The 24,211-nt window shown below is 43.4% G+C and overlaps 1 protein-coding gene across 4 annotated transcripts in view; it reads right to left on the reverse strand.

Annotated features, from left to right (window-relative positions):
* Positions 1-24,211, reverse strand: part of LOC118359804 (nephrocystin-4) — a 200,638-nt gene that overhangs the window by 15,469 nt on the left and 160,958 nt on the right. For all 4 annotated transcript variants that reach the window (XM_052482158.1, XM_052482160.1, XM_052482159.1 and 1 more), the window contains 9 exons: positions 17,044-17,181; positions 14,845-15,068; positions 8,403-8,629; positions 6,464-6,653; positions 6,005-6,088; positions 4,452-4,608; positions 4,069-4,145; positions 3,560-3,645; positions 98-269 (listed from right to left, as the gene is read on the reverse strand). In XM_052482158.1, coding sequence (XP_052338118.1) covers positions 98-269; positions 3,560-3,645; positions 4,069-4,145; positions 4,452-4,608; positions 6,005-6,088; positions 6,464-6,653; positions 8,403-8,629; positions 14,845-15,068; positions 17,044-17,181 — 1,355 coding nt within the window. The remainder of the gene's footprint in view (positions 1-97; positions 270-3,559; positions 3,646-4,068; positions 4,146-4,451; positions 4,609-6,004; positions 6,089-6,463; positions 6,654-8,402; positions 8,630-14,844; positions 15,069-17,043; positions 17,182-24,211) is intronic.

Consider the following 24,211-nt stretch of genomic DNA (forward strand, 5'->3'; position numbering starts at 1 on the left):
AAGTAGGCCACTATGGAGTGAATAGGGTGCAATTTTGGACACACAGCCTAACTTTATCAACCAGGGTGGCAGAGAGACACCGGGCAGCCAGTTGTACCTTGAGCTCCTGTGGGTGCGAGGTGTAACACCGGACCTTCCGGGTGGCTTGGGTGCCCCGTATCAGCAGTGATTGACAGGTCCGCTGGCCAGTCACACAGCTGATATCCACCCGTTGCAGGAAGTGCACATATACTTGCCAGACTTGGGCGGGCACCGCCAGCCACTTATCACTATGGAGACATCAGACGAGAAAACAATTAGGTCTCAGAGCGACTCATAATGAGAGAAGGAGGGGCGGAACTAATGATGAGGTGATTTATCTCTGTGGCGATAAGAGACATCAACATTTTATTCATTTTTGAGCACCTCGTCTGATAGCGGGGGCTACATCCCAAATGGCACCCTATTCCCTATAAAGTGCACTACTTTTAACCAGAGCTCTATGGGCCTTGGTCGAAAGTGGTAAACTATATAAGGAACGGGGTGTGATTTGTGATGCAGCCCCGGGCTAGGAGATATCATAGGAATCATTTTCATTGCGTCGAGTTCCAGTTGACTCTAATAATGGTGATTCCAGAATGAGCTGTGGCTTTGGAGGTCAAAGGATGCCCCTTAAGCCTAATCATCCCTCCCCTGAGATTACAGGCCGGGGAGAAGACAGAAGTCAGCCTGTTAGGAGATTGATGAGGAAAATGGATTCTGCCATGTGAAGCAATCAGCCCGGTGAATCCGACATACTGATTAAATCAATGAGATTAAGGCCCCGCATGAGCAATCTAATCAGAGGATCATCGCCGGAACCAACGGCCATCAGTTTCATCCACACTGGGAAGGGTAGGATGGGGTGTGTGTGTGTGTCAGTAGCGAACCATTTATTAGGGCATTAGGGGCGGCGACGCGATTGGTCCAAAAATGTATAAAACAAATAGTACAAATGTATTATTTGTACAATTTATATAGATCCATTATGCTTAAAATGCTCATAAAAGTGTGGTAAATGTGTGTACATTTTATTGTTTCAAAAATATATTGTTCAAAATAAGCTGTTCAGTACTACTCTGCCAGCAGCAGCCTGGTGCCCAGTGCTCGGATTGTATTGCCAGCTTTTACATTGCTTGTTATGTGGCTGGGGGGGGTTCAAGTCAATGCACAACGTAAACGGACAACAGTCGAAGGATACAGGGATGCACGAGCTAGAACTTTCTCACAGACCTGGTAGGACAAAAAAAGCCCAGCTCTACGGCTGTCAGCAACACTTTGTTTCCCCTGCTGTTCATCAGATGCTTACTAGTGGTGACATGTTGTGTGGACTAAAACAAAATAAAACTGGGTGTGTCACAAATTATGATCAACTTAATTAGCCAGCTACAGTAATTAGCTACCGGTAGTTTGCTATCTCGCATGCCAGTTTCATGTGCATCTGAACTAATAACTTAACATTTTAATTATTAAAGATGCACTATGTAGAAATCACTCTACCATTTCCTGGTTGAACAATTCTAAATGGTTTGCCTCATTTCAGTTTATTTGACAAAACAAGGAAGTATAGAGTAAAGAATCATTGTACCATCTAAACCGCTGTTATTTTCCATAACCCAAAATATTTTATTTTCAGCTGTTTGAAGCTGGTGTAAAAAAAATGAAATTAAGAGATGCAAAAATGAAACTTCATGGGAAGCATAGAAATAGTGCACATAGAACATATATACAGCTCCTTAGACTTGCTTTCAATGAGAATGACAGATACAGTACCAGTCAAAAGTTAGGACATACCTACCCAGTCCAGGGTTTTTCTTTATTTTTTACTATTTTCTACATTGAATAATAATAGTGAAGACATCAAAACTATGAAAAAACACATGGAATCATGTAGTAAAAACCATTTAAACTAGCCACCCATTGCCTTGATGACAGCTTTGCACACTCTTGGCATTCTCTTAACCAGCTCATGAGGTGGAATGCATTTCAGTTAACAGGTGTGCCTTGTTAAAAGTTCATTTGTGGAATTTCTTTCCTTCTTAATGCGTCTGAGCCAATCAGTTGTGTTATGACAAGTTATGGGTGGTATACAGAAGATAACCCTATTTTGTAACAGACCAAGTCCATATTATACAGCTCAAACAAGCAAAGAGAAACAACAGTCCATCATTACTTTAAGACATGAAGGTCAGTCAATACGGAACATTTCAAGGACTTTGAAAGTTTCTTCAAGTGCAAACACAATAACCATTAAGTGCTATGATGAAACTGGCTCTCATGAGGATAAGTTCATTAGAGTTAACTGCAACACAGATCGAAGCCCAAATAAATGCTTCACAGAGTTCAAGTAACAGACACATCTCAACATCAACTGTTCAGAGCAGACTGCGTGAATCAGGCATTCATGGTCAAATTGCTGCAAAGAAACCACTACTAAAGGACACCAATAATAAGAAGAGACTTGCTTGGGCCAAGAAACATGAGCAATGGACATTAGACTGGTGGAAATCTGTCCTTTGGTTTGATGAGTCCAAATTTGAGTTTTTGGTTCCAACCGCTGTGTTTTTGTGAGACAGAGGTGGTGAACGAATGATTTCTGCACATGTGGTTCCCACCGTGAAGCATGGAAGAGGAAGTGTGATGGTGTGGGGGTGATTTGCTGGTTACACTGTCTGTGATTTATTTAGAATTCAAGGCACACTTAACCAGCATGGCTACAATAGCATTCTGCAGCGATACGCCATCCCATCTGTTTTGCGCTTAGTGGTATTATCATTTATTTTTCAACAGGACAATGACCCCTCACACCTTCAGGTTCTGTAAGGGCTATTTGAACAAGAAGGAGAGTGATCGCGTGCTGCATCAGATGACCCGGCCTCCACAATTACCTGGCCTCAACCTAATTGAGATGGTTTGGGACGAGTTGGACCGCAGAGTGAATGTGTCCATATACTTTTGTATATATAGTGTATGGTGGGGGAGGAATAATGGTCGGGGACTGTTTTTCATGGTTCGGGCTAGGCCCCTTCGTTCCATTGAAGGGCCATCTTCAGCATACAATGACAATGTATGAATTCTAGACAATTCTGTGCTTCTACGTTTGTGGAAACAGTTTGGGGAAGGCCCTTTCCTGTTTCAGCGTGACAATGCTCCTGTGCACAAAGCGAGGTCCATACAGAAATGGTTTGTGGAGACCGGTGTGGAAGAACTTGACTGACCTGCACAGAGCCCTGCCCTCAACCGCATCGAACACATTGGGATGAATTGGAACGCCAACTGCAAGCCAGGCCTAATCGTCCAACATCAGTGCCCGACCTCACTAATGCTCGAGGCTGAATGGAAACAAGTCCCCGCAGCAATGTTCCGACATCTAGTGGAAAGCCTTCCCAGAAGAATGGAGGCTGTTATAGCAGCAAAGGGGGGACCAACTCCATACTAATGCCCATAATTTTTGTCATGAGATGTTCAGCGAGCAGGTGTCGACGTGTAGTGCATCTATGTGTGCATGTGTCGTGTGTGTGTGCTTATGTAGGATACATACGTGAACACTGTGACAAAGAACTTTCGGATTTGCGGGCTCGGACTGCCCGGCACTTTTAAATACACATCTTGAGGCTCCCCTTGTGCCTGTCAAAGAGAAATCACATTGAGGTTTACTGAAGCATTTAGTGGAAATCCACTCTTTCGTGGAATGTTTTCAGTGGCCGATACCCATGTTATGCAATTACAAATGTCTTCGAAACACAGCAGTTAGCCTCTTTTTGAATTCTGAAACCTTGCACATTTTAGTTTTCCTTAGCAAATCAGTTCCATAATTTAGTATCCATTCCTCGGGGAACACCTTTCCGTTTCATCCCAACACTAACAATTTAGATTAAACTAATCAAGGGCTCGGTGAACAGATGATTAGTGCTGGGATAGATAGAAATGTGAACCCCCTGAGGTTACCCTCGGGAAATGGAGTGAAAGCTGCCGTCGTAATTAACTCACACACCCCAGTTTCAGTGCTGGCCCGATTATCAGAGCAAATTACTCCATTCATTCTCTTACCAACATCTTTGTTTCACAGATGACGTTGGGGTCACTGCAGCGCACTGAGATCTGAGACCCAGCATCTGTGTCTCCAACTGGTGGCCCCGGCCGGGCCAACACGCCAGACAGAGAAAGAGAGAGAACATTGGAGAGGGAGAGAGATAGAGGGGGATAAAAGAGAGGGAGAGAGAACAAACTGAGCATTTAGTGGACAACTGGTGACGAGTGTGTGTGTGCGTTTGTGTGTGTTTGTGTGTATGTCTGTGACTGCATCTCTTTCTCTGTGTTTGTGTGTGTGTGTATGTACAGTATGTGTGAGTGTCTGCAATTGCATTGTGTGTGTGTTAGCATGTCTGTCTATTTGTGTGTGTAGCTAGGCTAATGGGGCTAATAGTGGGCACCTGGCGTTCTCTCCCAGGAGGAAAGGCGCAGGGCCTTCTTCAGAAAGGACAACTCTGGCTGGTAGAAGCGGAATGTCTGGTCAATGACGTGAGGCGTGGGCTCCACGCTCACCTGGCAGATGGCCAGCGGCTTATCATCCTCTGCCCTGAATGTCACCTGCGAGTAGGGTTGGGGAGAGGGAAGGGTGGACGACAAAGGAAAGTGGAGATTTCATATTGAAAAATAATAATGCTTACTGCTGTCTGTAGCGATAGTAAACAACGGATTATCGTGGATGCTGTCACTACTGGCCCACATAGACAACTCAAGGTAAGAGCAATTTAAGGTAGAGGAGGATGCTTTATGTATAGCAGTCTTGATACAGTTACAATAAACTTAAAACATATACTATTTGAACCCAAGTCTGGTATTGATACAAATTGTTATAGAGTGCAAAGACAGGACCTCTCATTTGCATTATCACACATGCATGCACACACACTGTACTGCTGCTGTGAGAAGGATTTATGTCTGTCAGAGGTCAGTTTCCATTTAACCCACTGTCCCAGTGAAACTGACACACAACCCCAACAGCTGTCAGCAGGCCAACACTAACACAAACCACAGCACTTTCAGACGCATCATCAAAGGGGGACAGAAACTTGGGCCTGTAGGTAATCGGGGGCACACAATGTGTTTAAAGTCAGGCTTGACTGTGTTTGAGAGTCTCGCTTTAACAATATACTGAATGTGATGATAGATTGGGTTCTCATATGTTATCATAACGTGTTTAGCAGGTACTATTGAGCATAAGTCCAGCCGATTTCAGAATTGATAGTGTAGGTCAAAAGAGGGTTGTTGGCACAAGACAGTAATAAAGCATTATATACTTGCATGTTTTTAGTAGTGTTACCTTAGTTATTATCCAAAAACGTTGAGCATTTGGTTGAGTGTGCATGGAGTGCCCAATGACAGGGTTTGCACTATTCCATTTATTCCACTGCGTCAGGCAATCAAGTGCAGCAAAACCTATTTGTCCCACACTGTTATAACAATGCGAGTGTCTATGGAACTACAGTACCATGTAAACACATAGGTATTTGAGACACTTACAGTACTTTAAAGTGAGACCAAATAAACATTTGATGGACACCATGTGGTAAACACTAAACCAGGCTTAACTAAACTTAATTGAGGAAGGCAGGAATACAGGTAAAGTCGGAGATGTATCTCTAAAACAAGTTCAAACTCAAGATTGACAAGGTTTATAAATAATCTAGTTTGTGAGAGGTTTATTTATAATCATGGGAAGCGAACATCTGTGACGCATCACACATACAAACACTAGCTAGCATATTTCCAGCCTCCAGAGACACGAAATAGGATTCTTCAACTATACAAAAGGAAATAAACAGTGAATATAAATAATTATCATATGGCACTCTAAGGCACAGACAATATTCCCTCACACGGCACACTGGAAATCCTTTAAAACAGAGACCACATTCATCCCAATGCAAAAAAACAAACCCTGGACATGTTTTTATCCAGAGGTTGGGTTGTCCATGTATACCTTGATTGACTTGGCCAGCACAGTATTGGACAGATGTTTCTTGGCCACCTGAGTACTTCTGCCACTGGGTATGAGACTCGGCCCCTGCAAGACGTAGATAAACAAACACATAAATAATACATGTATACATCTTTTAAATCGACCAAGGCAACTGGGAATGTATAGCAGGTTATAAAACTGTAAAGCACCAGTGTACAATCTGTAGGGACAGAGAAAGACGTAGTAGCCGATAAGATGTGCGGACAAGAGAAACTCTAACTTGGTATTGTTAACCTAAACGCCCAATGACGTTAACCCAATCACATGGCATTAATCCTATTATATTTACCCTATATTTGCATTTTCTCACCCTAGTAATAGAAGTCAGGCTCTGGCTAATATCCCTGGGCGAACTGATGAACTAAAGCCTGTGTTCTAACGTCTGACTGTCGGGGTTGTCATGGCGACACATTAGGTTACCTGGGGAACCACAGAGTTGTCTGAGACGAAGGTCTGGTATTTGAGGGGGACGTGCACACTCTCCTTGGGCCGCAGGTACACCTGGGGGGCAAGCGTGCCCTCTTTGAGGTGGAACATGCCCTCCTCCAGGGGGGTTAAGGTTTTGGTCAGTGTCTTGAAATACCTCCACTCGTCACAGTCCGTTATGACACTGAACAGACAAAGGGGAGTGAGAGAGAACACTGTTAAAAGAGAAAGGGATGGGGGGAGGAGAGAAGAATATAGGGAGAGAGAGAGATGGAAAGGTAAGATAAAGGAGAGACAGAGAGATGAGAAGAAGAAAGAAGAGAGCGAGAGGAGCATCCTTGCTGGTCAGCAGTCGGTCACACCTCCAAAGGCCAACCGTTTATCGGTACACTGCTCTTCTTTCAATTATATACGGCATGATTGGTAAACGGTAGGCAAGTCATTGTAAATCTTCAAACCTCTTCACGAAAATGGATTCCCGGGGAGAGATCTTGGGGAACAAAAAAGTAACATAGACTGGGCGGTATAGAGAAGTTATTTTCTTTGAGTACACAAATTTAATGCACAAATACATAAAGGAAAATGGGTCTCCTTTTAACTTCAAAGGCTCAACCTCCAGGCATGGAGAAGGGACATTTCTCAATAGACGAAAAATGTATGAATTTTCTCCAAAACCCCACCTTCTAAATAAAGGCTGGAGCTAGTCGACCATTTCAATGAGCTCTTACTACTACAATTTCCCATTCTCCAGTCTGGTAGCTAATTAGAGAACAAAACTTCACACGCACACACACCTTTTCGAAAAGTATTAAAAATAAATTATGTGTACGCGTGTGTGCGTGCTTCAGTAGGGAATGAAATGGAATCAGGAGTGGAGAAAGAGAGAACAAGACACACACACACACACACACAGAGAAAGAGCGAGAGACACACACACACAGAGAAAGAGAAGAGAGAGGGAGAGAGACACAAAGAGAAAGAGAGAGAAAGAGAAGAGAGAAAGATGACACAGATGATTAATAATACAGGACCCACCCTGTGCTGGCTAAGATATATATTTTTCCGTTCCAACTATTGTAGATGTGTAACCAGGCCAGCACATCTCAGTTTGGCTCAGTCGTGTGAAAAGGGTAATAGTATAATAGTAAGCATCTATGATTTGATAGAAAAGACCTCAATGTCTCACTCTTTACTCTCTAATACCTCTTCGAGAGACGGCAGCCGGTTCTGTGTTAAACATGTCGGCAGCGGCAGTGTGTCATATCTGGTGGTTAACGTTGGCACGCAGCCCTTTAAGCAGCCAGGGATAGGAAAGCTTGCAGATCCGTAGCACAGCTCTGGTGTTTCCTGATCCCCAATTAGACACGGAGAGCCTACTGGCCGGTGCTAATGCTATAATGATTCATTCCCCCATCACACCGCTACTCTCCTCCAGTCCTCCCTCTTCTGTTTATCAACATGAAGGACGCTTATCCATCCAACACCATGCAGATCTGAGAAGAATCCATAATGGGAGATGGTGGGGGTGGGGGAGTGTGGGGTGTGTGTAGTGGGATATGTGTGGGTGGTGGTTAGTGTGTCTGCGTGTGAAATAATGGGTTATGGGGAGGAGGGAGAGAGAGACTGTATTTCTCCAGCATTATCTATGTATCTGGTTCAAGGGCAACTGATAGCCAGTGTAAGACTTCACCTGTTCTCTCCTGGTTAAACGTGTTGTGGAATATAAACAAAGTCTGATTCTGAATATAAACTAATATAAACTGAATACAAACAAAGTCTGATGGTATTTTGCAGCCTGCTTAAATACAATTGTTTACAATATTATTTCTCCCTCTCAACCCCCCCAATATAACACCAGGCACACACAAACTCTAACGAACACCAAACCCCACACACACGCTCCACTCCCCCCAGCATCCCTTCCCCTGCATACCTGAGCTCGGGGTCTTCGCTATAGATGGTGACAGTCTGTGGGGTGTTGAAGGGGTTGCGGAGGACGTACTCCAGGTACTCGGCGGTGCCCAGCGTGGCGTAGATGGTGTGGTGTATGGTGATGGCCTGGCTCAGGATGTGGGTGATCCCTTCTGCCTTACTGCGTTCCCTGTAGGCATGCATCAGGCGCAGGTCCCGCGCCAACTGGGCACGCTCTGCTCGGCGGCCCTGAAGGTAAAAGAAGTGGAGAGACCATAGAATCAGTGCTTTATTTGAGCTGGATCTGCCGGCACCTCTCATATTTGACTTTGTTTGTACTGGCACTCATTTGCCCAGATCCGGTACCACTCGCAGCATGATTCATTTATTGTCTCACTGTTTGTACTGTAAACATTATAATACAAGTGATCAGAGTTAAATCAATTGTCTATTCATTATTTCTCCAGGCCCCCCCCAAAAAACCTTAACGTAAAAGTGTGATGATACTACTGAGTAATCATCCTATCCTGCCACACTGATTTCAGACATGATCTCTTCTTTGTACATACAGGTTATGGGGTAGGCCGGCCTGGTAAGTAACTGATCTTGAAACAGGTTTAACCTAGCTAGCAGAACCCCTCGACAACATTCCGGGGAAAAGGCAGCGCGCAAAATTCAAAAATATTTTTTAGAAATATGTAACTTTCACACATTAACAAGTCCAATACAGCAAATTAAAGATAAACATCTTGTTAATCTACCCATATTCTCTGATTTTGAAAATGCTTTACAGTGAAAGCACAACATATGATTATGTTAGGTCATAGCCAAGTGAAAAAAACACAGCCATTTTCTCAGCCAAAGATAGGAGTCACAAAAAGCAGAAATATAGATCAAATTAATCACTAACCTTTGATGATCTTCATCAGATGACACTCATAGGACATCATGTTACACAATACATGTATGTTTTGTTCAACAATGTGCATATTTATATCCAAAAATCTCAGTTTACATTGGTGCGTTACATGCAGTAATGTTTTGATTCGAAAACATCTGGTGATTTTGCAGAAATACTCATAATAAACATTGATAAAAGATACAAGTGTTATTCACAGAATTAAAGATAGACTTCTCCGTAATGCAACCACTGTGTCAGATTTTTTTAAAAACTTTACGGAAAAAGCATAATCTGAGAACGGTGCTCAGAGCCCAATCCAGCCAAAGAAATATCTGCCATTTTGGAGTAATATATATAATATATGCCATTTAGCAGACGCTTTTATCCAAAGCGACTTACAGTCATGTGTGCATACATTCTACGTATGGGTGGTCCTGGGAATCGAACCCACTACCCTGGCGTTACAAGCGCCATGCTCTACCAACTGAGCTACAGAAGGACCACTAGAACACTATGTAGGGCTGTGGTCAAAACTAGAACACTATGTAGGGCTCTGGTCAAAACTAGAACACTATGTAGGGCTCTGGTCAAAACTAGAACACTATGTAGGGCTCTGGTCAAAACTCAAACACTATGTAGGGCTCTGGTCAAGTCTGGAGGGATGAAACTTGCAAAAGACCAGGTGGAGTGTACAGTAACCACCTCTGCATCAGACATGACAAATAAACTAAGAGTCCTCAGAATCTCTCTGCCAGCGGTTTGGCATTGACAGTCCATGCACGGTCATACAGGCATACAGACAGTACAGGGACACCAATGGTAAAGGAGATATTCCAGGTGGACTGAAATACCTGTTGGTGGCAGTCAGCAGTGCAGAATGCGAGTGGGGATTTTTTTTTAAACAACCTGATTTGTACCTCAACCCGTGCCTCCCTGTACACCTCCACCATATCAGGACTACTTATTGCCCCCCGACTAAATTCAACCCAGTCCCCTAAGTGAGGTCATGGATTGCTAAAGGACACAGATGTGGCACAGACACCAAGAGCAAAATACGAATGGGGGAGAAGACGCATGAGGGAATGGCTGTCTTGTGGGAGGTTTTGGAAAACTAAGGTAGGCAAATATTTCCTATTAACTGGTTCTGTGAAGTTAATCTGAATATGCTCTTGATATTATCACAAAGGCAGGAAACCTATACATTCTGATGTGTGTTCTGATGTATTTTATTTGAAGATACACGAAGTTTGGGTAAGCCCCAAAGCTGAGTAGGGTTGCAAAGGGTCTGAAATTTTCAGGTAAATTTCCAGTAAATTTTCCATGGGAAGTTAAGCCTGGGAATTTTGCAGAATTGAATCAATAAAGTTAGCTTATAACAGTGAACCTTTTTTTGTGGGATACTCATGAGGCAATTCTAGGTCTTGTGGCATATTTTGGTTAAACTATCCCAAATTCAATGGAATTGCAACCCTTTGCACGAACAGTGCATTCATCCATCACATGCACAGTGCATTTCCTCCATCACATTTACAGCTGATTCTCAAGATCTTGCAAACTAATGAGATGCTATTGAGCCCACATTAATACACTGTCTGAGCCAAGGAGTACATGCTTTGTGGCAAGTTTTGATTACAATACTGGGTGGGGTGAAACTTTTTTATACGACATACATTATTTTTTTGTTAGTAGTAAATAGTAGCCTACAGCAAAGTGTGTTTAAATCATTTCTAACTTGTTAACAATTGCTGCAAGTTAGTTTTTGCTACCATGTGGGTTTTAGCTTGCTTGAGCCTTCTAACTGAGGAGTGTTAATACACCTGTTTCCATACATGTTTCATTGTAAAACATTTGTCTTACAAAGGAGTTGTTTAACTGCTTAACCTCTCTGCGCATATATCTGTTTATTATACCTGTTGATACAGTGCTCATATGTGAAACTATTCTAACTGAACATTTTCTTTCACAGTGACACTGACTCCGAATGGGAGCCCCCAGTGCCAAGGTGTCCATCCCCCACTGAAGCAGGTTCATCCAGCTCCTGCCACAAGTGGTGTTCATCTGCCCAAATGTATTTCTGCAGGCATGGATGTGCTATGGCACCTGGCATCAGCAGCATAATATTGTGTAGAGGACTGAGGGTCTTCCAAATATTGAAAGTGTTATTTTGTAAATGTATATTTGTTTTAACCATTTTGGTGTTTTGTATATAGTTATTCCATTCAAAATGTATAACTTCACCAATTTGGCCACTTCGATACATTTGGGCTACTTGTGTGGGACACCTGGGTGACTTCATGATAAGTGTCATGTAGCACACTCATTTTGGAAGTTATCATTCTGAAACTTTGCATAAGTACTGTTGCCCTCATGTTTTTCACTGAAATTGTCCACACCATCCTATCTGAATGTATGTTTTATCTTGTTAATTTTAAAGATACAACAATAAAAAGAAAAACATGTGTTCTTTTTCATTGTATTATCTAAACCAGATCTATTGTGTTATATTCTCCTACATTCAATTCACATTTACACAAACTTCAGTGTTTTCTTTCAAATGGTACCATTAATATGCATATCCTTGGTTCTGTGCCTGAGCTACAGGCAGTTAGATTTGGGTATGTCTTCAGGCGGAAATTGAAAAAAGTAGGTAAGTAATCTTCACAGGAAAATGCCATGGGCACTATCTGATGTATGGAGACATTTCACTGCAGCTATTGTAAAAGGAATAGCTGTGCATATTTCCAAATACTGTGCCAAAACATTTGTGAATAATAAAACAAAGATGCAGAATCATCTGGCCAAGTGCATAAAGTTCCCTCAGCGCTCACAACAAGCAACCTCTGACAAAAGTCCCTCTACTTCTATTCAAGGTGAAAATGATGAATCAGACACCTTATCGATAGTAACAGCTCATGGTCCTCCTGGAAGTTATTTTTGACTCAATGGAGGAACGTAGTCAGAGAAATGCTGATTAATGTCTTGCTCGAGCTGTGTATGCAACTGGTTCACATCTGATGCTCATAGGCAATGTGTATTGGAAGACATTTCTGAATGTTCTTTGCCCAGCATACACCCCTCCAACCGGACATGCTTCATCTACTAATTTGCTGGATGCAGAGTTCAACAGAGTTCAAGTGAAGGTCAAGCAAATCATAGAGAAAGTAGACTGTATTGCAATCATCTCTGATAGGTGGTTGAATGTTCGTGGGCAAGGAATAATTAACTACATCATCTCCACCCCTCAACCACTATTCTACAAGAGCACAGACACAAGTGACAACAGACACACCAGTCTCTACATTGCAGATGAGCTGAAGGCAGTCAATGACCTTGGACCACAGAAGTTATTTGCACTGGTGCAGACAATGCTGTGAACATGAAGGCTGCTTAGTCTAAAGTGGAGGAGTCCTACCCTTACATCACACCCATTGGCTGTGCTGCTCATGCATTGAATCTTCTCCTCAAGGACATCATGGTACTGAAAACAATGGATACACTCTACAAGAAAGCCAAGGAAATGGTTAGGTATGTGAACGGTCATCAAGTTACAGCAGCAATCTACCTCACCAAGCAAAGTGAGAAGAATAAGAGCATCACATTGAAGCTAACAGCAACACACGTTGGGGTGGTGTTATCATCATGTGACAGTCTCCTCGAGGCCATATCAGTCTGATGATATGGACAACCCCATCAAGAGGATCCTCCTGTATGATGTATTTTAGGAGAGAGTTGTAAGCAGCCTGAAACTCCTGAAACCTATAGCAAGCAAGGGTTTTGGGATAGACATACAATATGGCAGTCGTGCCAACATATCTCATCACCCACAAGGGTGCGTTCTCAGCCCTCTCCTGTACTCCCTGTTCACCCATGACTGCGTGGCCATGCACGCCTCCAACTCAATCATCAAGTTTACAGACGACACTACAGTGGTAGGCTTAATTACCAACAACAATGAGACGGCCTACAAGGAGGAGGTCAGGGCCCTTGGAGTGTGGTGTCAGGAAAATAACCTCACACTCAACATCAACAAAACAAAGGAGATGATCGTGGACTTCAGGAAACAGCAGAGGGAGCACCCCCCTATCCACATCGATGGGACAGTAGTGGAGAAGGTGGAAAGTATTCAGTTCCTCGGCATACACATCATGGACAAACTGAAATGGTTCACCCACACAAACAGCGTGGTAAAGAAAGCGCAGCAACAGAAATTTGGCTTGTCACCAAAAACACTCACAAACTTCTACAGATGCACAATCGAGAGCATCCTGTCAGGCTGTATCACGGCCTGGTACGGCAACTACTCCGCCCACAACCGTAAGGCTCTCCAGAGGGTAGTGAGGTCTGCACAACGCATCACCGGGGGCAAACTACCTGCCCTCCAGGACACCTACATCACCCAATGTCACAGGAAGGCCATAAAGATCATCAAGGACAACAACCACCCGAGCCACTGCCTGTTCACCCCGCTATCATCCAGAAGGCGAGGTCAGTACAGGTGCATCAAAGCTGGGACCGAGAGACTGAAAAACAGCTTCTATCTCAAGGTCATCAGACTGTTAAACAGCCACCACTAACATTGAGTGGCTGCTGACAACACACTGACTCAACTCCAGCCACTTTAATAATGGGAATTGATGGGAAATTATGTAAAATATATCACTAGCCACTTTAAACAATGCTACCTAATATAATGTTTACATACCCTACATTATTCATCTCATATGTATACGTATATACTGTACTCTATATCATCTACTGCATCTTTATGTAGTATATGTATCACTGGCCACTTTAACTATGCCACTTTGTTTACATACTCATCTCATATGTATATACTGCACTCAATACCATCTACTGTATCTTGCCTATGCCGCTCTGTACCATCACTCATTCATATATCTTTATGTACATATTCTTTATCCCCTTACACTTGTGTCTATAAGGTAGTAGTTTTGGAATTGTTAGCTAGATTACTTACTGCATTGTCGGAACTAGAAGCACAAGCATTTCGCTTCACTCACATTAACATCTGCTAACCATGTGTATGTGACAAATAAAATTTGGTATTAATATTAATTTGCATATATTTCCATGAATTCCCACAGAACGTTTCCACCTCTGAATATTCCCCAAAAAGTGCAACCCTACAGCTGAGTATGGGCATATGCGTATGGCGAGTGTTAAACAGTGACGTCTAAAATGCTTTGAGTTAACCATCCCCTTTGAGAGTGCTGTCCATTTCAGCACCATAGATAGTAGGCTATAGGCTACCTGGCTGTTTGATCTGTCTGTTGCATTGCTACGTTGTTGGCCAATTTTTGTTCTTATATGTTCGGGTATTGTGATATGTGTGTTCTGATGCTACATTGATGTGAATATTATAAGAAATGTGTCCCTGTAAGCCCCCACAGCTGCATGTGGCCATATGTGTATGGCGTGTGTTCTGCTGTGACGTCTAAAGGTTTTGCTGTACATTGATGTCTTTAAAATGATTTTGGGGGAAGGGGAGAAGGCCAAGTGGGCTTCTTAGTAGAGAGCCAGGTGGCCATGTTGTTGACTTTACCGTGACCTTCGTCTTGACCTCGCTGCCGGTGCCATCTTGTCCCCCCTCGTGCTGCCGCACGGCCACCATGCGATTGAGTTTGCGCTGGCGTACGTCGTCGGTCTCGCCCCACCAGGGGGTGTTAGTGCAGGGTGTCCCACCACCCTCCTTCATATGGCTCTGGAGCAACGGCACCAGGTCCCCGTCCAGCTCCACCAGCCTCTGGGCCCGCGCTGCGTTACGCACTGCAACACATTCACAACAGGCAATCTTACAGCAATACATTAACAGCCTTACTGCAACGCACTCACAATATTAACAACCTTACCGCAATGCAATCACAACCTTACTGGAACACATCAACAAACAATTGTTTTGATCTGCATTGACCCATTAACTTGTTGGGAGCATTCTTTAGTTTTACTACTCTGTTAGCCAGCACCTCTACCAACATTTTTTGGTGTCCGTCAGCTTTTTAGTGCGAGGCTGAAACATCAGTGTACACACCCTGTGGCTATCCAGAGTTATAGTGACCACTGTTGTAATGAAAAGTATCTTTGTAGCCATCAGCCGTAGACAGAGAAGAGACCTAGTAACGACCATGAGAACCACGAGCCATACATACCGTATTTATTTGTTTTGTCAGATGTTGCCAACACAGCACTTACTGTAATGATGCTGATGGGATTGAGTATGCATTAAGACAGCACCCTGAACCAATTGGAAGATAAACATCTGACTGATATCAGCCCACAAATAATCTGGGAACCAAGGAAGGGGAGGAGGGGAGCAGCCCAATAATATAAAAGAGAGAGATAAAGTAAGTGGAGGATCAAAGGAAGGGGGCCTCAAGTACTGTTTCTCATCTAAAGCCCTTCTAGAATAGTGGACGCTCTGCTCCCACTCACTGATAACTCACCAGGGGGATATCTCCCCCTCTATCTCTCTCTTAGCTTCTCCCTCTCTTATCCATCTCTCCCTCTCGGTCTCTCTTTCCCTCTCCCCTTCTCTCTCTACACGCCTCTCCATTGTTATCGTTACCTCTCCATCCCTCTCCCACCTCTGTCTCTCTCCCAGTCTCTCTACCACTTCCCACACAATCTCCATCTCTCCCGGCACTTCTTCGCATTTCTCCTTATCAGAATGGCGTCAGCGATCTGCCAATCACTTTGCTGGATAGTCCCTGGGTAGTAGGTATTCACTACAGGCTTGGAGAGAATGGTACAGTAATGGAACTGTAGTACTTCAGCGACTAACTGAACAGAACTACAGTCATTCTGTTGGGAAGTCATTTGCAATAACGTTAATCTATAAAATAAAGTGCATTTCTTATCGTAAGCACACACCATGGCCTGATTCACACTATAGGGCAAACCGAGCCAAGCCAAGCTGTAGTATACTGGCCTGGTTACACATCCACCATAGAACAATGTGAAAAGAAAAGCCGGGACAGTACAAGTCAGGTCAATCCTTTAGTGTGAATCAGGTATGTGTAGTTGTTTTCATACAGTGTTTGTAGACTGGATTTCGGTTTTGTTGGACATTCATTTAATGGATTGAGTCCCGCCTACCTAATTTCTATGAGCCACCTCACAAGCTCTGCTTCAGCAACTCACCACGGCTTCAAGGCCTCAGACACGTCGTTGCACTATGGGGGTCCGAGCTTTCTGCTCCCTTGCCCCTCGCCTACGGAATGCTCTCCCTGATCATCTGAGAGCCACTCCATCAATCAGAACTTTTAAAACAGGTCTTAAAACACAGCCTGTATTTCTTACAGTCCTAATCTGCAAAGTTACTTTAGTTCTTAGCTTACTACTGCTATTTCCTGCCTTGATTCTAAATGTTTGAGGTTTATTGTTTTTTTGTGTTTTTTCTTATCATTGTTTGACATTTTGTAGAGCTTTGGAATAACACTGTAATGAAAAGTGTTATAAAAATGTATTATTATTTTCAACTATTATTATTCTTCTTCTTCACACCTCTGTTGTGGTATGTGTGAGGCACTGAACACTGTGTGACCAGCCACCAGATATGCTTGGGCAGGCTCAATTAGGCTGCAAATTGAGTGTCTCAGAGCTGAAGAGAAAGGGCAGAATGTATAATGGATCTGGATCAGACAGTCATGAATAACATCGTCACCGCCGCCCTGTAAATCAACCAACAGCACACACAGATAAAAACACAAGTTCACATACACAAACAAAGGTGTGGGGGTCCTACCGCTGAGTCGTTGGATGCTCTTGGAGGACAAGCTGCCCCCGGTGAAGCCACTTGTGGCATCCGGCGGCGAGATGATGTGGGAGCGTGACGGAGGAAGACACTGGGGCTTGTTGGGTTTGTTCTGGTCTACAGGACATCCTAGAGAAACCAAAGGACGCCATTTTGAAAGAGTAGACAGTTCTCTTTATTTGAACAATTTCTCAAAAGGGCCATATTTTGGGATACGGGATCTGGACTTTGATATAACATGTGTTACTTCAATTATTTATTTACCTCGTGTTTTTTATGTCCGTGTTGTCGGACTGTGTTATTGGCTGTTTCTGTGTGATTAGCTAACATTCATTTAGCTAACATTCATTTCATTTTGAAAATATATTCACTAAATACAATAGCTTTATGTTGTGTTGATCCAATCTGTCAACACAAGCAGGTTACCTCCAGGTTACCTCCAGGTTACCTGCAGGTTACCTGCAGGTTACCTGCAGGTTACATTCAGTACACTTTGCCTCCTCGGACACCAATTTGAGAGCTTAACTAGTGGAACTAACTAGTTCGCTTCCCACTCATGGCGGATAAAGGGTGAGTTGTGCTCAACGGTGAACGTTGATTGATTCCAGGGTCTCCTCTGGTGGAGCAGACATTAATTCATTTAGTGCCGAGCTACAGCAGTTGTGTGTGGCAGTCGAGTCGCCCGGGCTGTCGAGCAAAGCTTCACACCTGGTAATGGGAGAGTGGGAGAAGCAATTCCTCACTGTGAGGAGTAGTGTGAGTGCCAATGCCAAGCAGGGTTCGCCGGACCTTCTATTCGCTGCCAATAGCAGAGAGCGCATTTCCCCCGCAAAAATGGCCTCAAAGAGAGATTGTTTTGTTATTGGCGGTTATGCTGTCTGGCAGATTCCAGATAGAATTACAGAAGATGATTGAGGCTCTAATTAAAACTAAAGGTTAGAATTAATTAAATTGTTGCATGCAGTCTTTCTCTGCTACAATTCGAGCATTTCACTGGAGTTTGGCAACATCCACTTTGGGGAAAGTGACTTTTCTAATGTCTAAATTTTACAGACACTTTTTTACTGTGGAGCTCGGAAATGATGCACCGCGGCCGTGGCGTACTTCATAAGGTGTGAGCATTGCAATTAAGCGGCTTTATCACAGTACGACACATCTCCGTGGGCTTGTGGAGTTTTTAGTGGGAATTAAAACCATTCTCCGCGGCTCGGCATCCTTCAGAGCTCCAACTCTTTCATCAACAGCTGATAATAGAGAGGCCCAGTGAGTAACGAAGAGATAGGGTTGCCATGCAAACAGACACCGACAAACGCAATTGCGCAGATTAATGGCCGAGGTGTCTCTGCCTTCTCCTCCGTGATTCTTCCGAAATCCATCTTGTTATGTCGCCACTGCCACAATGGAATCCGACCGAATTATAAATATAAACGTCGCATTTTGTACGAGTTATAATTCCACAGATATTATATAGTAAAGACATATTGGGGAAATGTCTTGGTAATAAATGCTATCCGGATGGCCATTCCATGAAACATTTGTTACATTCTTTCAGTGCATTCCCGCTAGCCAATTCTCCTCTGATTGATAATAGTCCTCACTACATGATAAAATTAGTAATGACTGTCACAACAAACGATCGGGTGGTGAACTGATGGCAAACAGTTTAATCATGCTTATTCATGAACTATAACCATGATTATCATCAAATTATGACCACTGTAATAATTTCAGGTGACATCGACAACATTACTTTTCACCCTCCTGAGTAATTTTTCATTCCACACAATTTAAATCATCCTCGCAGTGCAAACAGTGTTGGGTCGTCCCTGTGAAATGGAATGCAGGGATGTATTTAGTGATGTGAAAACTACTCGTTACAGATAGAAATAGAATGAATAGAGTGAACATGATTCCCTATTCTACATGACAGACAATCATATCTGTTCTACACAAATACATTTCTTTCTGAACGTTCTGTTCTGGAGGAGGCTCAGGCATGTCTTGTGTTGGGCAACTGCTATAAGCCGTCTGTTGAGATGAGACTAATTGTAAAGAGAGTGCCAGAGGGCTCAATTCTATTAAAATCAAATCAAATGTTATTGGTCGCGTACACACATTTTGCAGATGTTATCGCAGGTGCAGCAAAATGCTTGTTTCAAGATCCAACAGAGCAAATATATATATGTGTTATTTCATAGTTTTGATGTCTTCACTACTATTCTACAATTTAGAAAATAGTAAAAATAAAGAAAAACCCTTGAATGAGTAGGTGTCCAAACTTTTGACTAGTACTGTATGTATATAATATATACATATATATAGTGCGTTCAGAAAATATTAATTCCCCTGTCACTTTAATAATGTTTACATATTGTTTTAGCCACTTCATATGAACACGGAGTATGCAACACATTAAGAACACTCTGCTCTTTCAATGACAGACTGACCAGGTGAATCCAGGTGAAAGCTATGATCCCTTATTGATGTCACTTGTTAAATCCACTTCAAATCGGTGTAGATGAAGGGGAGGAGACAGGTTAATAAAGGATTTTTAAGCCTTGAGACAATTGAGACATGGATTCTGTATGTAAACCATTCAGAGGTTGAATGGGCAAGACAAAATATTTAAGTGCCTTTGAAAGGGGGATGGTAGTAGGGGCCAGGCGCACTGGTTTGTGTCAAAAACTGTAACACTGCTGGGTTTTTCATGCTCAACAGTTTCCCGTATGTATCAAGAATGGTCCACCACACAAAGGACCTCCAGCCAACTTGACACAACTGTGGGAAGCATTGGAGTCAACGTGGGCCAGCAACCCTGTGGCACGCGTTCGACACCTTGTAGAGCCCATGCCCCAACAAATTTAGGCTGTTCTGAGGGAAAAAGGGGGCACGGGGGTGTGCAACTCAATATTAGGAAGGTGTTCCTAATGTTTGGTATAGTACATATCAAATGGGAAAAACAGTATGTAAACATTAGTCAATGAACACTTCATGACAAGATGGCGCCGGAGAACAAGGCTGATGTTTTACATATTCCTAACAAATGGTATTTTTTTGGTTTGTTTCTTTGTGTTGTTTGTAACTTATTTTGAACATAATGTTCCTGTTACCGTCTCTTATGACCGAAAATAACTTCTGGGCATCAGAACTGAAATTACTCACCACGGACTGGCAGAATCCTTTTTTTCGTTTAACGAGTCCGACGAGCCTGACGTGAATGATATACTGTTTCCCCAGGAACAGGCCCAGATCCCCGTCATTTGAGTGAAGAGAAGGCGGAGAAAAAGGGGCCAGAGGGCGGGCTGCCTTCTGAGAATTCGTAGGCGATAAAATAAACCCGCACTTCCTTCTATTTTGCTAGTAAACGTGCAATCTTTGGAAAATAAAATTGATGACCAACGCGGAAGATTAAAGTAAACTGCAATAACATTGTCAAAATACAGTGACTTGCGAAAGTGTTAACCCCCGTGGCATTTTTCCTATTTTGTTGCCTTACAACCTGGAATTAAAATATATTTTGGGGGGGGGTTATATAATTTGATTTACATTACATTACATTACATTTAAGTCATTTAGCAGACGCTCTTATCCAGAGCGACTTACAAATTGGTGCATTCACCTTATGACATCCAGTGGAACAGCCACTTTACAATAGTGCATCTAAATATTTTAAGGGGGTGGGGGGGTTTGAGAAGGATTACTTTATCCTATCCTAGGTATTCCTTAAAGAGGTGGGGTTTCAGGTGTCTCCGGAAGGTGGTGATTGACTCCGCTGTCCTGGCGTCGTGAGGGAGTTTGTTCCACCATTGGGGGGCCAGAGCAGCGAACAGTTTTGACTGGGCTGAGCGGGAATTGTACTTCCTCAGGGGTAGGGAGGCGAGCAGGCCAGAGGTGGATGAACGCAGTGCCCTTGTTTGGGTGTAGGGCCTGATCAGAGCCTGGAGGTACTGAGGTGCCGTTCCCCTCACAGCTCTGTAGGCAAGCACCATGGTCTTGTAGTGGATGCGAGCTTCAACTGGAAGCCAGTGGAGAGAGCGGAGGAGCGGGGTGACGTGAGAGAACTTGGGAAGGTTGAACACCAGACGGGCTGCGGCGTTCTGGATGAGTTGTAGGGGTTTAATGGCACAGGCAGGGAGCCCAGCCAACAGCGAGTTGCAGTAATCCAGACTTACACAACAGATTTACACAACGTGCCTACCACTTTGAAGACGCAAAATATTTTTTATTGTCAAACAATAAGGAAATAAGACAAAAAAACAGAGCTTGAGTGTGCATAACTATTCACGCCCCCTAAGTCAATACTTTGTAGAGCCACCTTTAGCATCAATTACAGCTGCAAGTCTCTTGGGGTATGTCGCTATAAGCTTGGCACATCTAGCCACTGGGATTTTTGCCCATTCTTGAAGGCAAAACTGCTCCAGCTCCTTCAAGTTGGATGGGTTCTGCTGGTGTACAGAAATCTTTAAGTCGCACTACAAATTTTCAATTGGATTGAGGTCTGGGATTTGACTAGGCCATTCCAAGACATTTAAATGTTTCCCCTTAAACCACTCAAGTGTTACTTTAGCAGTATGCTTAGGGTCATTGTCCTGCTGGAAGATTAACCTCCGTCCCAGTCTCAAATTTCTGGAAGACTGAAACAGGTTTCCCGGTATGTAGCGCCATCCATCATTCCTTCAATTCTGACCAGTTTCCCAGTCCCTTCCGATGAAAAACATCCCCACAGCATGATGCTGCCACTACCATGCTCGGGGTGATGAGAGGTGGTGGGTTTGCACCATACATAACATTTTCCTTGATGTCCAAAAAGCTCAATTTTAGTCTCATCTGTACCTTCTTCCACATGTTTGGGGAGTCTCACACATGCCTTTTGGCAAACACCAAACATGTTTCCTCCTTTTTTTTCTTTAAGCAATGGCTTTTTTTCTGGCCACTCATCTTTAAAGCCCAGCTCTATGGAGTGTACGGCTTAAAGTGGTCCTATGGATAGATACTCCAATCTCCGCTGTGGAGCTTTGCAGCTCCTTCAGGGTTATCTTTGGCCTCTTTGTTGCTTCTCTGGGCAGCCCTATCTTGGCAGGTCTGTTCTGGTGCCATATTCTTTCCATTTTTTAATAATAGATTTAATGGTGCTCTATGGGATGTTCAAAGATTCTGATATTGTTTTATACTCTGATCTGTACTTCTCCACAACTTTGTCCTTGACCTGTTTGCAGAGCTCCTTGGTCTTCATTGTGCCACTTCCTTGGTGGTGCCCCTTGCTTAGTGGTGTTGCAGACACTGGGGCCTTTCAGAACAGGTGTATATATATATACTGAGATCATGTGACAGATCACGTGAAACTTAAATAAAGTCCAACTGTGTGCAATCTAACTAATTATGTGACCTCTGAAGATAATTGGTTGCATCAGATCTTATTTAGGGGCTTCATAGCAAAGGGCGTGAATACATATGCACGCACCCCTTTACCGTTTTGTATTTTTTACCATTTAAAAAAAAAAAAAATTCCCCCCATTTCACTTCAACAATTTGAACAATTTTGTCTAAGTCCATTACATGAATTCCAAATAAAAATCGATTTAAATTACAGGTTGAAATGCAACAAAATAGGAAAAATGCCAAGGGGGATGAATACTTTTGCAAGGCACTGTCTAGTAAGTGTGGTCCTTCTGTAGCTCAGTTGGTAGAGCATGGCGCTTGTAACGCCAGGGTAGTGGGTTCGATTCCCGGGACCACCCATACGTAGAATGTATACACACATGACTGTAAGTCGCTTTGGATAAAAGCGTCTGCTAAATGGCATATATTATTATTATTATTAAGACAAGGGGTGACGGACTAGGTATATTTGTACACAACAGCTGGTGCACGATATCTAAGGAAGTCTCGACGTTTTGCTCACCTGAGGTAGAGTATGTCATGATAAGCTGTAGACCACACTATCTAAATAGAGTATTTAGTATTTTTCGTAGCTGTCTACATACCACCACAGACTGATGCGGGCACTAAGACCGCACTGAAAGAGCTGTATCCACCATAAGCAAACAGGAAAACGCTCATCCGGAGGCGGTGTTCCTAGTGGTCGGGGACTTTAATGCAGGGTAACTTAAATTTGTCTAACAAAACTTCTATCAGCATGTTAAATACGCAATCAGAGGGGAAAAAAACCTCTGGGCCACCTTTACTCAGACACAGAGACGTATACAAAGCTCTCCCTCGCCCTCCATTTGGAAAATCCGATCATACAAAAATTAAAGCAGGCAGCACCAGTGACTAAATCAATAAAACAAGTGGTCTTTTGAGCAGTACACCACATCAGTCATTGGCTTCATCGATGACGCATCGATGACGTCATCCACACAGTGACCGTACGTACATACCCACGCCAGAAGCCATGGATTGCAGGCAACATCCGCACTGAGCAAAAGGCTAGAGCTGCGCCTTCAAAGAGCGGGACTCTAACCCTGAAGCTTATTAAAAAAAACACGTTTTTCCTCAGCCAAACCATCAAACTGGCAAAGCATCAATACAGGACTTCGATCGAATCGTACTACACCGGCTCTGACGTTCGTCGAATGTGGCAGGGCTCGCAAACCATTACAGACTACAAAAGAGAAGCACAGCTGAGAGCTGCCCAGTGACACGAGCCTACCAGATGAGCGAAACTACTTTTATGCTCGCTTCGAGGCAAATAACACTGAAACATGCATGAGAGCACCAGCTGTTCCGGAAGACTGTGTGATCACGCTCTCCGCAGTCGATGTGAGTAAGACCTTAAACAGGTCAACATTCACAAGGCCGTAGGCCCAGATGGATTACCAGGACGTGTACTGCGAGCATGTGCTGCCCAACTGGCAAGTGTCTTCACTGACATTTTCAACCTCTCCCTGTCTGAGTCTGTAATACCAACGTGTTTTAAGCAGACCACCATAGTCCCTGTGCCCAAGAACACTAAGGCAACCTGCCTAAATGACTACTGACCCGTAGCACTCACGTCTGTAGCCATGAAGTGCTTTGAAAGGCTGGTCATGGCTCACATCAACACCATTATCCCAGAAACCCTAGACTCACTCGAAATTGCATACCGCCCTAACAGATCCACAGATAATGCCATCTCTATTGCACTTCCCAACTGGCCAAAAGGAACACCTATGTGAGA

The sequence above is a fragment of the Oncorhynchus keta genome, chromosome 27 (genome assembly GCF_023373465.1).
Source record: "Oncorhynchus keta strain PuntledgeMale-10-30-2019 chromosome 27, Oket_V2, whole genome shotgun sequence".
Taxonomy (NCBI): Eukaryota; Metazoa; Chordata; class Actinopteri; order Salmoniformes; family Salmonidae; genus Oncorhynchus; species Oncorhynchus keta.